The sequence below is a fragment of the Hippopotamus amphibius genome, chromosome 16, assembly GCF_030028045.1.
Source record: "Hippopotamus amphibius kiboko isolate mHipAmp2 chromosome 16, mHipAmp2.hap2, whole genome shotgun sequence".
Classification (NCBI taxonomy): domain Eukaryota; kingdom Metazoa; phylum Chordata; class Mammalia; order Artiodactyla; family Hippopotamidae; genus Hippopotamus; species Hippopotamus amphibius.
In genome coordinates this window covers 1990173-2005305 of record NC_080201.1, presented here as the reverse complement: position 1 = coordinate 2005305, position 15133 = coordinate 1990173, and the positions used below count along the sequence as shown (strand labels likewise).

Below are 15133 nucleotides of genomic sequence, written 5' to 3'. Positions count from 1 at the left end.
TTTTCTTTTGATTTACTAACAGTCTCTAAGGAGGTCAGCAGTCACCAATTCGGCAAGCACACAGAGTGTACCAGCTCGGGTCCCTTCTCCCAGCTTCCTCTGAAGTTGTAAAACTCATATGTGAATGTGTTGGGAAAATATGTATATTAACCCAAAATGCCCTCAATCCCAAAGGAAGGCAAAGTATACAGGACTAAGGAGAAAAATGGGTAAAATAAAGCCTAAGTAAATAATGAACTTTAAAAACTGCAGAAACAAGACTCATATTGATGTTTATCTGCAATTACATTCTAACTTGCATCAGTGATGCTACCACACTGCTCATCACACCCTAATATGACACGAAACGTGCCACTTCTGCAACTGCGCTCCAGAACACGTGCAGAACAGGAACTCACACGCGTGCCGAGTGGAATAAAGCAAATGCGAACTAACTCATGCCAAAGTAAAAGGCCTTAATTTCACCTGAGGGCAAAGGACAGTAATTAAAGTGCCACATAACCGAAGCCATCACACAGCAGCAATGTAGCAGGACTGCAACCCCGAGAAGAGGTGAGGGGGGTTTCATTTTCAATGAATATACCAGCAGCAGGAAAGCAATTAAAGCTGCACCCCAGAACGTCTCAATTCCCGTATCATGTACTTCACTAAAAAGAGGACAGTCTTCACACAGAGTAAAGTGAGTCAGAAAGAGAAAAATAAATATCGTATATTAACGCATACATGCGGAATACAGAAAAATGGTACAAATCAACCGGTTTGCAAGGCAGAAATAGAGACACAGACGTAGAGAACAAACATATGGACACCAAGTGGAGAAAGCGGGGAGGGCTGCAGGGGAATGAACTGGGAGGTTGCGATTGCCATATATACATTACTAATAAGAACAAAAATACCAAATTGTACACTTTAAATATATGCAGTTTATTGTATGTCAACTGTATCTCAATAAAACAAAAAATAAAAATAAAAAAGAGGACAGTCTTTGGAACCTTATAAAAGCTGGACCAAAAAAAAAAAAAAAAAAATCCAATCTATCTCAGGACACCCTCTCCTGCAGTGTAATTACTGAAAGAAGCCAGACTTGCTCGGAGGCCGGTGGCCTTGGACCTCGGCTGCCTGGAACAAGTGTGAACAGGGAGCCACACTGGCCTTCCAGGCACAGCTCTTCCTTTAACCTGAGCAGGAACAACAGCGGTTCCAGGCAAAGTCCCTTCTTGTGGTTTCAGACTCCTTCCAGCTCCACAGGCCAGGGTTTAGGGTCAAAGGAGAAAGCAAAGGAAGCCATTTCTACTGCACGTGACAAACGGCCCGGCCTCTCACCTGTGAACTGCGACGATTTCCAGCAGCTCACGAGCAGCAACGAGAGGAGGCAAGCGCTTGCCCACCTCGGGTAACAATCAGCAGGCTCGTTGACCACTTCTGCACGGACCCCACGCTTCCCTGGGGCTCAGCCCACAGCGGAGGGCCCAGAGCTGTACCACAGGACACACCCTGAGGGGGACCACCAACCACCACACTCCTGCACTGAGCACGTTAGAAAGTTCCCGCAGCCTCGAGAAGCAGGTCGTGAGGATCCCGATGACGAGAATGCCAGCACTCGGGGGTGGGAGGGGCTCACAGCGTCCTGCTCACAGCATACCCGTGGAGCTGACCATCAGTCCTGAGAGCAGAGTGGCCTCTGCCACCTTCCACTGCAGGTCCTCTGGGAGCCCAGGGACAGACCTGCAGGGCGCTTGTGCACAACACCCAGCATCCCGCCAGGTGGACTCCGACCATGAGAGCAAGGTCCCTGGGACAGCCGTGGGCTGGTGACACTCCAAAGATGACTGGGCAAGTGTTAGGGGTAAGGCATTAAGAAGAGAGCCCACTAGCCATGGAGGAAAAGAGTCTAGAAACAAGCACCGGAAACAATCCGTGTGTCCATCAACTGATGCCATGAATAAACAAAACGGGGTACACGCACACAATGGAAATTCCTCACCCTGAAAGGGCTGAAGTGCTGACACAGGCGCCATACAACATGAGTGGCCCTTGAGAGCAGTATGCTGAGTGAGAGCAGCCAACCACAAAAGGCCACATAGTGTGTGACCCTATTTACATGAAATGTCCATAACAGGCAAATCCAGACAGAAAGCAGATGAGCGGTTGTCAGGGCTGGGGAGGGTGCATGGGAAACGCCTGCAAACAGGTACAGGTGTCTTCTAGGGGTGATGAAGATGTTCTGGAAACAGACAGTGGTGAGAGCCACACAGCTCAGTGGGTACACTAAAACCACTGCGTTATACACTTTACAGGGGTGGACTTCATGACATAAGAATTAAATCTCAATAAAGCTGTTATTTAAAAAAATAAGACTATCCCCCGCCACTGTATCACCTACACAGAAAAAAGATGGCAAAGGATAAACAAACTTTTTGCAAAACTATGGCTTTATAATTAAATAAGATGGAAAGACAGAGGTAGTATATAAGTGGAAGCCAGCCATCATCACTGGTTCGCACTGCACACCAGCAGTGCCTGTCAGCTACTGTGCACAGTGAAGCCACCCGGCTCTCCCTCCAGGTTTACTGCTATGAACACTTTCCTTTCTGAAAGTAAAAATGTCCATTTTACCTTCTGCACACTTTTAAACCTCAAGCAGAAGTTTTAAAGTTTTAAACTTCTGCACACTTTTAATCCTCAAGCAAGAATTTCAAAATAACACAGTGAGACTTTGGAGAAGCAACTGCAAATGTCAATGACTTAAATCAAAAAACTTAGTTACAAAAAGTATCCCCTTATATAGGATAAAGAATAGAAAACAATCAACATCTTTATCTCTAAAAGATAAATACAAAGTCTATAGGCTCAAAGAGTTCAAAACAAAACAGAGGTCTTACAAAAGAAATGCAAACAGAGCTGTAAGGAGGCTGCTTTTTTCAGGACTGTGCTAAGTGCCTTAGAGATACTAAGAGGGCAAAAAGCTTACCTGTTAGATTTCATGTGAGCTGCCTGTGTATCAGTGTCAGGCAGAAACTTGAAAGCAGCAAAGGAACAGCAAGTTAAATGAACGTGCGTGAAGTTAGTTCAGCACTGACACAGGGGATGTACTAGGTAAAACTAGACACCATGATTGTTTCTGAAACATGGAAGCAATGGCCCCAAGGTTACTCATTATAACCTCATTATAAGGATCAGGCAGAATTCTCCAATTTCCCATGGATGAACAAAAAAAAAGTGAGCTCCAAGTAATCATGTATTCAAAAGTCAACTCAGAAAGCACCAACACTCTGAAACAAATATTCCACTTCCTGACAATGTGCCATGCCTAAGCTGGCGCTCCTAGGGAATTCCCTGGCAGTCCAGTGATTAGGACTCAGCGTTCTCAATGTCAGGGGCCTGGGTTCGATTGCTGGTCAGCTAACTAAGATCCTACAAGCCCCTCCGCAAAGACAAAGCCAAAAAAACAACAACAACAACAACAAAAATTAGCGCTCCTCTATGGAAAGCCAGAGAGGACAAGGCCGGGAAGGGAGCGCTGGAAGCATGTCTGTCTGCTGGGCACTTCGCTTGGGACCTCATGGAACTCTCCAAACAAGCCTATGAGGCAAGTAACCTGCCTCTCACACCAAAAGGGAAACACCAGGAGGGGAGAGGATTCTAGCCAAGGTCACACAGCTGCTTAATTTCAGCCAGGGCAGAGGGCCCCTGTATCTCATCAAAGGGGTTTCTGGCTTGACAAAAAGTCTCTCTTCTAAAAGATATTTTTGTTCTAACTTTAGCTTGCTGCCCCGCCAAACTAATCGCCATCTTCTGCTTTTATAAAGTGATGCATCTGTACACACAAAGGAATTCCCTTCAGGAGCTGCATGACTGGTGTAACAGCCACAGACACTATCAGTGCTTAGTAAGGTGAGCAGAGGACTAAGAGCTTATGAAACTGACCACCGGGGACTGACACCCCATGAACACCAGCACCCCAAAGCCTACTGAGCTCCCTATAGACAACCGCATTTCACAGAACCCTGCTTTCCCTTTGTTGTAGCTGGAAGAACAGTTTTAGGGTGGGATTTGAACGCACTCTTAAAAAAGGAAACCAAAGTCTCAGAGGCAGTTCATATCTCAAAAAAGATATGACAGGTTAAAAACCAATGTAGGTCCCACAACCAGGTCTCAAAGGAACTCATTAAAAGCCACAATCCATGGTTGAAAGACAGCTTAAAAACCACCACCAGCAAACCAGAGAATCAAAATTTTAGTTTAGGACAACGCAGATGCTATCGAAAAGCACTTAAGACTGCTGGCACGACTGTAATCGTCTACTTCCCAAAGAAAGTCAGTTTTAATCCCCAAACACACACCACATACAGTCAGAAATAAATCCTTTGGCTTGGATCACAATTCTGGCACAGGATCTCAGGGGGTTGTTAAAAATAAGTTTGAGCCCCACTTTGTGTTGACAGAGTTTTGAAACATTTAGACAAAAGTTCCCCGTTTCTAAGTGAATGACCACTCTGCGCTTCCTGTTTGATCTGGAAACAGGAGACCTTTTAACTAACCCTAGTTGGACTTCCAATCAGCCTGGGTTTGTTTCTACAAAGGAAGGCGGGTCACCGAGAAATAACTGTTTCACAGACCTTGAGGCCTCCAAACCTGTTTTCCCCTCCGTTACAGGAGCCTGGTTCTCACCCACAACGTATGTACAGATTCACATACGCATTCCATACACGTACACAACGGCACACACACTCACGTGTACTCGCGTACACGCACACACTGACACACGTGCACACGGCGGCCTGCGGCCCACGCCGGCCCGAACCTCCTCTGGGCGCCTGCGGCCCCACCAGTCCCGGGGAACGGACACCTAGGCCCCGGGGGCCCCAGCACGGCACCCCGCGAACGCTTCTACCGCTCCAGCGCCTTCTAATCTGCACCTCACTAGCGGCTTCCTCTTCTGACAATAAACACCAGAGTTGGAAAAACCAAGGGGACACAATGTATAACGGTTATCTGCCGCCCAAGAGCCCGATTACGGGGACAAAGGCCTTATCGCGGTTCCAGCGGAAGACGCGGCCCGAAGGCCCGGCCGGCTGCGAACTCGGCCCGGGGCGTTCTCCCCAACCCCCGCGCCCCGAGCCCCGAGCCCGGCGGGTGCGCGGCCCCCGAAGGGCGCGGGGTGCCCGGCGGGGCTCTAAGGGGGCCGGTGCGGAGGGCGAGGAGGGGACGCGGGGGGCGAGGTGCAGGGCGGAGGCGCGGGACGCGGAGTGAAGCGCGACGCGGACGCCAGGGGGGCGAGCGGGAGGTGGGGGCGGCAAGCAGGCGGCTGCGGTGGGGCCCTGGGAGCGAGGGGCGCGCTTCGGGGTGGCGGCGCGGGCACGCACCTTGTGGCAGGCCGGGCAGGTGGGCAGTGCGCCCTTGCCCCCGGGGCCCCCGCCGCCGCCGCCGCTCAGGCTGCTCTGGATCTGCGTGAGCTCCTGGCGCAGCACCTGCTTCTGGTGGAAGCTGAAGGCCGGGTGGTTGGAGGCCATGGTGAAGAGCAGCAGGAACTCATCGCCCGTGCGGCCCTCGTTGAGCTGCAGCCCGTAGTTGTGGATGATGGAGTCTATGTGCGTGAGCGTGCGGTAGAGCACGCCCGCCGCCTCGCGCTGCTCCGAGCCCAGCAGCGCCAGCGACACCAGCAGCTTGCTGCGCACCACCTCGTCCGTCAGGTTGGTGAGGCTGCCCAGGTCGGCCGGGTTGTTGGCCTTGATCTCCGAGTCGCGCAGCGAGTGGTAGTCCTTGCGGGCCAGGTCCTCGAGGCACGAGCCGAGGAAGCGCAGCTCGAGCGGGATGCACAGGTCCAGCAGGCCGCACAGGAACTCCACGCGCTGCGGCGACGGCAGCTCCGAGAACCAGCGGTACACGCCGTCCCTCTGCAGCGGGCAGCGCTTCTCCACCATGCTGCCGCGCGCGCCGCGCCGCCTCGCGGGGCCGGGGCCGGGGGCCGCCGCCCGGGGCCGGGGCCGGGGCCGGGGCCGGGGCCGGGGCCGGGGCCGCGGGCGGGCGCGGGCGGGCGCGGGGGCGCGGGCGCGGCCGGGCGGGGGCGAGGGCGGCCGGGCGCCGGGGCCGGGGCCGGGGGCGCGGGCGCGCGGCGCGGGCGGGACCCCCGCCAGGGGCCGGCGGGCGGGCGCGCGCGGGGCGCCGGGGGGGCCCGGGGCGGCCGGGGCGGCCGGGGGCGGCGATGGGCCGCGGGCCCCCCGCTCACGGGCGGGCTCCTGGCCCGCGCCCGTCCCCGGCGGCGGCGGCGGCCGGTGCGCGGCGGCGGCGGCGGCTGCTCCTCGTCGTCGTCGTCGGCGTCGTGGTCGTCGTCGTCGTCGCCCGGGAGGCGGCCGCCCCCATCTCCCCCCGCGCCGCAGGGTCCGTCAGCGCGGGCCGCCCCCCGACGGAGCCGCCCGGGCCATGCCGGCGCGCCGCCGCGCTGGGCCGACGGCCGTTCCCCGGGACACAGGCCGCGGCGGCTCGGGAGCGGGCGGCGGAGGGATCTGCGCCGGCACTCGCCGCGGCCTCGCGCCTCAGCTCCCCGCGCCGCGGACGGATCCGCGCCGAGCGCCGCGCTCGCAGCGGCCGGGCGCCGGGTCCAGGCGCAAGTGGGCGGGGAGGCCGCCTCTCGCGACGGCCGCGCGGCCGGGCCCGCCCCCCCCCGCCGCTGATTGGCTCCGGCTGCGCCTTCTCGGCCCGTGATTGTTCCGAGCCCCCTATCCGGGGCGCCCCTGCCGCGGCCACGCCTCCCCGGGGCTGTCGATCACGTGGGAACGGCCGCGGCCCTCCCCGCGGCGGCGGCGGCGGCGGCGGGCGGGCTCCCTTGGCCCGCTGGCCCGGCGGGCCGAAAGCCCGAGGCGGACTTCTGGCGGCTTTTGTTCGCGCCGGTCTGCGTGGAGCCTTGCTGGAGCTGAAAGCGGGCGTCTGGCCTCCCCGTTTCATGTCCGAGCGTCCCAGTAGGGAGGGAGCGGGTGTCTTCCCAGAGCCGCCGCGGCAGGGCTCCGGAGACCCTCGTCCACGTCCCCGCCCTGCCTCAGAGGAGCTGTGTGACCTTGGGCGAGTGGCTTGGTCTCTCTGAGCCCTGGGCGCCTCCCCCGAAAATGAGGGTGATGACAGCCGCCCCCGGGGGTCCGTGAGAGGGTCGTGAGCTCACAGAGGCCCGGCGCCCGCACCTCTGAGGCGGCGGCCTGCTTGGAGATGTGACGGGAGCAAGCTTTGTGCGAAAACCTCAGCCGGGTGGAGCCGTTAAGTCGGCCTCCTTTCAGCGGGTTGCTGCCTCGGCTCCAGGAACCGAGAGGATGGCCGGGGTCAGGGAGCGTTCGCTCCGGCGCGGAGTGCGGGTTGGGGACAGGCGGGGGAGACGCCGGTAGCCCGGCCACCTCCAAGCCCGCAGCTGCAGGCAGCGGCCCGCCATCTCCAGGACGAGGAAGCCGAGGCTGGGGAGCAAGAAGCGCACGCTTCCCCGCCCTGCCGGGAGCACCCTTCTTCTGACGTCCAGCGGCCCAGGACGGGGCCTGTTCCTGTCTTTGTCCAGCGGCTCTTCGGGGGCCTGGTGTGCACCAGGTTCTGAGCCCTGGGGGGCCCGCTGCGAGCAGAGCCTGCGCTCCAGCCTGTGGGGCTGACAGCCTGGTCCCGACAGTACGTAACAGAGACTAAGTGAATGCATTTCTTCAGGACATGGTCCAAGGTGCTAGAAACGTCCTAACAAGACTTTGAAGCCTTGGGACTTCAGAGTTGAACAGACATTGCAGAGCCTTACTTGGGGGGTGGGGGGAGAAGATTTGCTTCCCACTACCCCACCCCCTCCACTCCCGGGGCGGTTTTTCTCTGAGCCACCTGGTGTTCGTGGCCAGTGTGGGAAGGAGCAGGCATCCAGGCGGTCAGCATAGCTTCCCAAGTGTATTAGGTCCTCCTAGGCAGCACGGGCAAGGCTGGCTCCAGCCGGGTGTCCCCACCTTGCTTCCCCAGCACAGACTCATTTCTGCGGATAATTGAATTAATTCTTGTTCTCTTTGACCTCACTTTCTCAAGTGATTCCAGGGAAGTAGCCACATTCCAAAATCTTACGATGTGAGGAAGTGAAGGAATTGGAAAACCAAAACAGTTCACCTTTGCTTTCTGTTGATAAGTTCCTTGGAGTGGAAAGATCTTGGGCCCTTAGCAGTGATGGGCGTTTCCTTAAATCCAGCTGGACCTGTCTGTAAAACCCCTAAGCTCTGGTGCCAGTTGACCTGGATTCCAGTCCCAGCTCTAGCCAGCTCTGTGACCTTGGCCATTCATTCAACCCCTCCAGGCCTCAGTTTCCTCGTCTGTAAAAGGCAGCCAGGAACTCCTCCTCCCAGCTGGCAGTGGAGGTCATGGATGCTAATGGGAGCCCTTGACAGCTGGGACAGCTGAGCCACAAGTAATGGATCAAGGTCTCCCAGCTCCCAACCACCTTCTTGCCACTTCTGCCTGTGCTATTTGCTATTTAATGTATACACTGGGGTGAAGAATGTTCCCCCAAAATGTCCTATTCACCCAGAACCTCAGAATGTGACTATTTGGAAGCAGGGTCTTTGTAGATATAATTCAGAGAAGTATCAAGATGAGATCATGGACTAGAGTGGGCCCTTAAGGACACTTCAGTGTCTTTAAAAGACGCTGAAAAAGACTCAGGAAGAAAAAGGCCATGTGACAACAGAGGCAGAGCTTTGGAGCCAAGGGGCGTCTGGAGCCCCCAGGAGCTGAAAGAGGCAGGAAGGACCCTCCCCTGGAGCCCTCAGTGGGAGCATGGCCCTGCCGACACCTTGACTTTGACCTCCTGGCCTCCAGAACTGTAAGAGAACACATTTCTGTTGTGTTAAGCCACCAAGTTTGCGGTTGTTTGTAACGGCAGCCCCAGGAGACTCAGACAGCATTGTTTCTCCCTCAACTTCAGTCTAGCTCAGTTTAATCCAACAGATATTAAATCCCTGCCCTGCAGGACCAGACCCCACTAAGGGTTTGGGGCTTCTAAGGAGAATGAGACCCAGCCCCCTGACTCTAAGGGACCGATGGCCTGGACTCCCCTGCTCTGAGGCAGGTGGGCCACCAGTCTGCAAGGGAGCTTTCCCTTCCACATACTGTTCCGTTCCCTAAGGGCCTCCCGGGGAGGGCAGAAGGTGGGCGGGGAGGGCAGAAGGTGGGCGCTGACTCCCATTGCCCCCCCCCCCCCCCCCAGGCTGCTGTTTTCTCTGCTCTCCCTGCCACCCAGAGATCCTTGCCTAAAACAGCCTCCAGCCCTGGGCTGTTTGGAGCTTCTCACTTTCCCTTGCTCTGCAGGAGGTGACCTCAGGCTTCCACTGGGACTTGAGTGTTTCTCCAATTCCTACAAAGTGGAGGGGCCGGGGACCCATGGGAAGAGATTGAGGGAGCATCCCTCCAAGTGCAAGAAAGGGCGCTCCGAGTAACAGGGAGGTGGGGTCACGTGTTCAGCAGGGAGCGATTCCTACACAACGCTGTGCAGGACAGCAGGTTCACTAGCTCCTTCAGGCCACACCTGCCACATGCCTGACTCAGGACCCAGGGATAACAATGCAGTCTAGGGGAGCTCGTGGTCTAAGGTTGGACAATATGTCTGTCTGCACTTTCTATAGAGCTGGGATGGAGCAGAAATTAATATTATTTTGGGGAAAGAGAAAGATTTGGATTTCATTCCAAATTCCCCAAACATTGATTTTGCTGTGATGTGCGTGGGATGACTCCTTGCGTATGAATTAGTGACACTGGCGAATTACTGCGGTAGGCAGGGACCAGGCTGAGACAAGAGATCAGCCACTTTGACCCAGAGTGCGGTGCTCTCCACCCCTTGGCCTTGCTTTTCCTCTCATTTAGAATCTAGCCAGAGAGGAAGAGCCTGGAGACCAGGTTGTGGTTAGGAAAATGAAAACAGAATTAAGATTGAGACTCCGATTAAGAAGAGGGTGCCTTAAACACACAGGCTCCGTGCCTGGACACACCACTTATTTTTCCCTGGGGTGTGTATCCAGGATGTGTGTGATCTCCACGTGGGTGTTTTCATTTGTCCTAGGTCCTGCCTTCCTGTGATGGAGAAAGCAAAGGGACCCCTAACATGCAGGCCTTAAGAAGTGGGTCCCTCATCCTACCGTGGGATCCTTGCTCGGTGCCTCGCTCCTGATGGCCTCAAGTGATGCCACAGGCTGGTGCAACTAATCCTGGTGGTGCTGTCTTGTTCCCATTTTACAGATGCAGAGTGGTCAGTTGTAGGCCCGTGGGCATGCGGTTCAGATGTGTTGGAACCAGATCCTAAGTCAACTGCCAGGATTCTGTCCTCAGGGAGGAGAGCACAAAGGTGACAAGTCATTATTCACTGTTTCTGCAAACTGGAGATTCCAAAGGTATCTGTGACATGCCAGTTCTTCCCAGCCCCGACTGCTGACAAAGTCCACTTGGGGTCATAAATGGGCAATTGACCCCAACCACACCCGGCCCTGTTTCTGCATGGCCACACATTCTTCTCCAGGGCAGACCTGCTTTTGAGGGTGTCTTTGGCCTTGGGCTGGATGCAGTGTTTCCCCAGTGGGAGCTGCCTGGGCTCTTACTTAAGATGCAGATTCCTAAGCCCGACCGCAGGTGTCAGACTCTGTGCGGTGGGGCCTTGGAATCTGCACGTGACGAGCTCCCGGGGCGTACTGAGGTTGGACACCTCCCTTTGGGCAAGGCGTTCTTGCTCTCAGGCTTCCTGTGTGCTTCCCTCGTCAACAGCCATAGTTGTAGTGAGTCGAGTTGGTGTTACGGGCCTACCATTCTGCAAGGATCTCCGTATTTTAGTTTTTTATTTTTATTTATTTTTTTGGCTGCACCATGCAGCATGTGGGATCTTAGTTCCCCAACCAAGGATGGAACCTGTGCCCCCTGCATTGGGAGCGCGGAATCTGAACCACTGGACCACCAGGGAAGACCCGGATCTCCCTCTTTTACAGGTGGGGGAGACGGAGGCTTAAAGAGGCCACACAGCCAATGAATAGTGAATTCGCATCACTAAATTCTGCAGCCTTATTTCTGTTGTATATTCGCTTGTTATTCACATCTCTACATTTCTTACACCACAATAATGATATCCCCTGAAAGCTAACAGTTCACTGCTGCTCTCGGGTTTTGTGTGTTCTAGGTTTCTTTTGTTTACCTTTTTACTATGGAAGTTTTCAAACACACCCAAACATCAAGAGGACAGTGTAGGCACTCCCCACATCCCTACAGCCCAGCCCCAACAGAGATGACGTTTTGCCGTTCTTATTTCCTCTGTTTCTCCCTGGGGTGGGAGAAATACATATATTTTCTTTCTGGAGTTTTTTAAAGCAGATAAATTGGGTATTATGTATGTATTATATATATACATATAAAACTGTGTTACTCTGTCTGATTGTGAGATAATACATGCTTCTTCTTCTTCCTCCTCCTCCTCCTCCTCCTCCCCCTCCCTCTTCCCCTTCCCCTTCTCCTTCTTCTTCATCTTTTTTTCCTTTTTTGGCCCGCACAGCGTGGCTTGTGGGATCTTAGTTCTCTGACTGGGGGTCAAGCCTGGTACCCCACAGTGGAAGCACCAATTCCTAACCACTGGATCGCAAGGGAATTCCCACTACGTGGTTCTTATAAAGAGATTATGTCTCACCGAAAATTAACCTAAGAGTCAAATAATGTCACTTCTCAGTGACATTAACCTTTCAAAATACATTTTTCTAGAGGCTTTTGTATTCATATATACACATGACACTTGTTTTTACAAAAAATGGTGTATTCCTCAAAAGTAGGGTAGTGGTCCCCATCTTGCCATCTGTTTTTTCCACCTAACAGCATACCCTGGATGTCCATCCATGTTGTAGAGTCTCTTCCAAATCATGATTTTCAAGAGCACCTAGAATCTTGTTTGGGTATATCGTGATTTATTCAACTAATGCCCTATTGTCAGGCATTCAGGTTGCTTCTGTGCTCTGCTGAGTCTCAAAAGGCAGCTCTCTTGCCTTGGACTTTGCACTGGGCTGCAGCCTGACCTGCCACCTCCAGATCTCGCATGGGTTTCTGAGGAGTGTCAGGCAGGGGCAAAGACAGAGGCGCCAGGTAGCTCCCAATGCCACCCCAACCAAGTCTTCAGTGCTTGGTGTGAAGTCTCAAGACGCAAGACACACCCAGGCACAAGTGTGGGTGAAAACCACATTCCAAAGGCAAAGAACGTATTGTTTAGGTGACAAGGTGCAACTCTAAAATTTGGAAAGTTTCTTTTCAAATAGTCACACCAGAGCTCACCCAACCCAGTAGCTCCTCCTCCTTCAAAGTAGTCACCCTGGAAGGCAGTCCTCTTATTGCAATAAAACTGTGATTGCTTGAAAATACATCCATGAACTCTTTTAAAACTGTCTCCAGAGTCTGGTGTAACTAATGTTTAGATATACTGTAGGCTGGGAAATCTTTATGCTTCTAGGTACATGGTGATCTGGAAATAGCCTGTGTTCACCAAATAACTTGCAAGCGCAGAATCTGCTATGTCTAGTTTGAGCAGAAACAGATTTATTAAATTATAACAGAGAAGTAGAATCTCTGGCAGAGTTGGAGAACCAGGTGTGGATGCCATTTTTGTATCTTTTTGTAATGGAATTGCCTTTTCATGTTTTTTTGCCTATTTTTCTCTCAGGTTTTGGGTCTCTGTTTCTGTCAATGTTTTTTTAATTTTTTATTTATTTATTTATTGGCTGTATTGGGTCTTCATTGCTGCACACAGGATTTCTCTAGTCGCAGTGAGCAGGGGCTACTTTTCATTGTGGTGTGCGGGCTCCTCATTGCAGTGGCTTCTCTTGTTGTGGAGCATGGGCCCTAGGCGCATGGGCTTCAGCAGCTGTGGCACTCAAGCGCAATAGTTGTGGCTCACGGGCTCCAGAGCACAGGCTCAGTAGTTGTGGCACATGGACTCAGTTGCTCTGTGGCACGTGGGATCTTCCCAGAGCAGGGCTCGAACCCTTGTCCCCTGCATTGGCAGGCGGATTCTTAACCACTGTACCACCTAGGAAGTCTCTGTTTCTGTCAGTGTTTAAGAGGTTGTTTTGTTTGTTTGTTTAATAGCCATTTGTCTGTGATTTATGTTGAAAATTCTCTCAATTTGTCAGTTGCCTTTGACTTTGTTTATGGTGGTTTTACCTTGAAAAGGTGTTTTGTTTTTATGTAGTTAAATTTATTCATCTCTTCTTTTATTGCATCTGGACTTGAAATTGTGGTTAGAAAACCTTTCCTTACACCCAGGTTATAAAGAAATTAACCCATATTTTCTTCTACTGTGTAAACGGTTTCATTTTGTCGTATTTAGATCCCTGATCTGTTTGGAGTTTACTCTTATGTAAAATATGAGATATTTGCTTTTGAAACCCAGTTCTATTAAATGTATTCATTAAACCTGGGATTGCAAATTAAAATGCTTTCAAGAGCCAGGCAGAAAGTTAGTGAGCAAAACTTGATGGTAGAATAAAATAGGGAGTGGTGAGGTCTATGGCCAACCAGAGATTACATTTAAAAAATGCACCCACACATTGGGACTTCCCTGGTGGTCCAGTGGTTTGGACTCCACGCTTCCACTGCAGGGAGCTCGGGTTTGATCCCTGGTCGGGGAACTAATATCCCACATGCCATGTGGCGTGGCCAAAAAAAAAAAGAAAACCCACACCCACACAGTGGGTATATTAGTTTCCTAGGGCTGCCAGAAACAAATGATCAGAGGCTTCATGGCTTAAAACAACAAAAATGTATCCTCTCACAGTTCTGGAGCCTAGAAGTTTGAAATCATGGTGTTGGCAGGGTTGTTTCCTTCTGAAGGGAAACCTGCTCCAGGTCGTTCTCACAGTTTCTGTGATTGAGAGCAGTCCCTGGTGTTCCTCGGTTCACAGCACATCACTCCAATCTCTGCCTCTGTCTTTCATGTAGCTTCTTCCCTGCGTGCCTGTGTCCAGACTTCCCTCTTCTCGTGGGGACACCGATCATTGGATTCAGGGCCCCCTTATCCAGGATCATTTAACTTGATTACATCTACAAAGACCCTATTTCCAAATAAGGTCACCTTCCCAGGTTCCAGATAGACATGAGTTTTGGGGGAACGGTGAGGGAAAAGCAGAACTCTCTGGAGCCCCCGCAGCCTGCGTGCTGAGAGCTTGGGGACCCTCCGTGGGTGTCTTGTGCTGCTGTTGGAGTCTTTCAGGAGTGACAAAGTCTGCTGAACTGGGAAATGCATCAGACTTCACTCTGAGAATCAGTTTTGAAAAGCACTGACAGCTGGTCACTTTAAAATGTTCTGAGAAAAGGAAAAAGAAACCAGAGGCCAACTCTCCCAAGTCTGAAACGAATAGTTGGCCTGCCTCACAGCCTTACCGAGGACAGACTTGTTCAGTGTAAACATTTGGGTTTCCCCCGGAGGCCAGGCCTCTGTTATGCTGCTTCCTTCAGTGTAAGGGGAGAATTCATACAAACCCCTCTGTACCAAAAGCCGGCCCCTGTCGTACCAGAGAAGGGGAAGGGCGATGTCTTCCTGACCCAGAGATCCTAGGGAGGGCCGTCTTTGTAGCTAATCTCCATGAAGACCACCCCCCGCCAGGGTAGGTAGAATTCTAAGGATGCCCCCAGCCCCTGCCCCAGGATCCCCAGTCCCTGGTTATCCAAACACTAACCCAGGTGCTGCTGTGAAGTAGTTCTGCAGTTTAAAGTCCCAGGTCAGGTGATTTTAAGATGCGCAGATTATCTGGGCGGGCCTGACCCACTCAGGTGCGTCTTGTAAAAGCAGAGCGTGTTCTCTGACTGGAGACAGAAGGGGCCATCAGAGGTGTTAGAAGGGTCAGAAGGACGTGATACGCCGTTTCTGATCTGAAGACAGATGGGGCCACATGGGAAAGAATGTGGGTGGCCTCCAGGGCAGAGCGTGGCCCCAGCCCACAGCCAGCAAGGACACGGACCCTCAGACCCACAGCCTCGGGGAGGCAGATCCTCCCACAGACAAGAGCCCAGCCGGGGACACAGAGATTTTTGCCTGTGAGACCTGAACAGAGAACACAGTCAAGCCTGTTCGGATTTCTGGCCCATGGAACTGTCAGGTGATGAGTGGGTGTTATGTTAAGCC

At 53.1% G+C, this 15133-nt stretch overlaps 2 protein-coding genes across 13 annotated transcripts in view; one reads left to right on the top strand and one right to left on the bottom strand.

Moving 5' to 3' along the window:
• The window catches only part of ZCCHC14 (zinc finger CCHC-type containing 14), a 57494-nt gene extending 51524 nt beyond the window's left edge, over nucleotides 1-5970 (bottom strand). The window contains exon 1 of the mRNA XM_057713423.1: nucleotides 5367-5970. Coding sequence (XP_057569406.1) covers nucleotides 5367-5924 — 558 coding nt within the window. The 5' untranslated portion in view covers nucleotides 5925-5970. The remainder of the gene's footprint in view (nucleotides 1-5366) is intronic.
• Nucleotides 5971-6799: 829 nt separating this feature from the next.
• LOC130839296 (junctophilin-3) overlaps nucleotides 6800-15133 on the top strand; it is a 169565-nt gene continuing 161231 nt past the window's right edge. For 2 of the 12 annotated variants that reach the window (XR_009049792.1, XR_009049791.1), the window contains exon 1: nucleotides 6800-15107. The gene's annotated coding sequence lies outside the window, so the exon portion shown is untranslated. The remainder of the gene's footprint in view (nucleotides 15108-15133) is intronic. The other 10 variants (XM_057713429.1, XM_057713428.1, XM_057713434.1 and 7 more) reach the window with 10 other exon arrangements.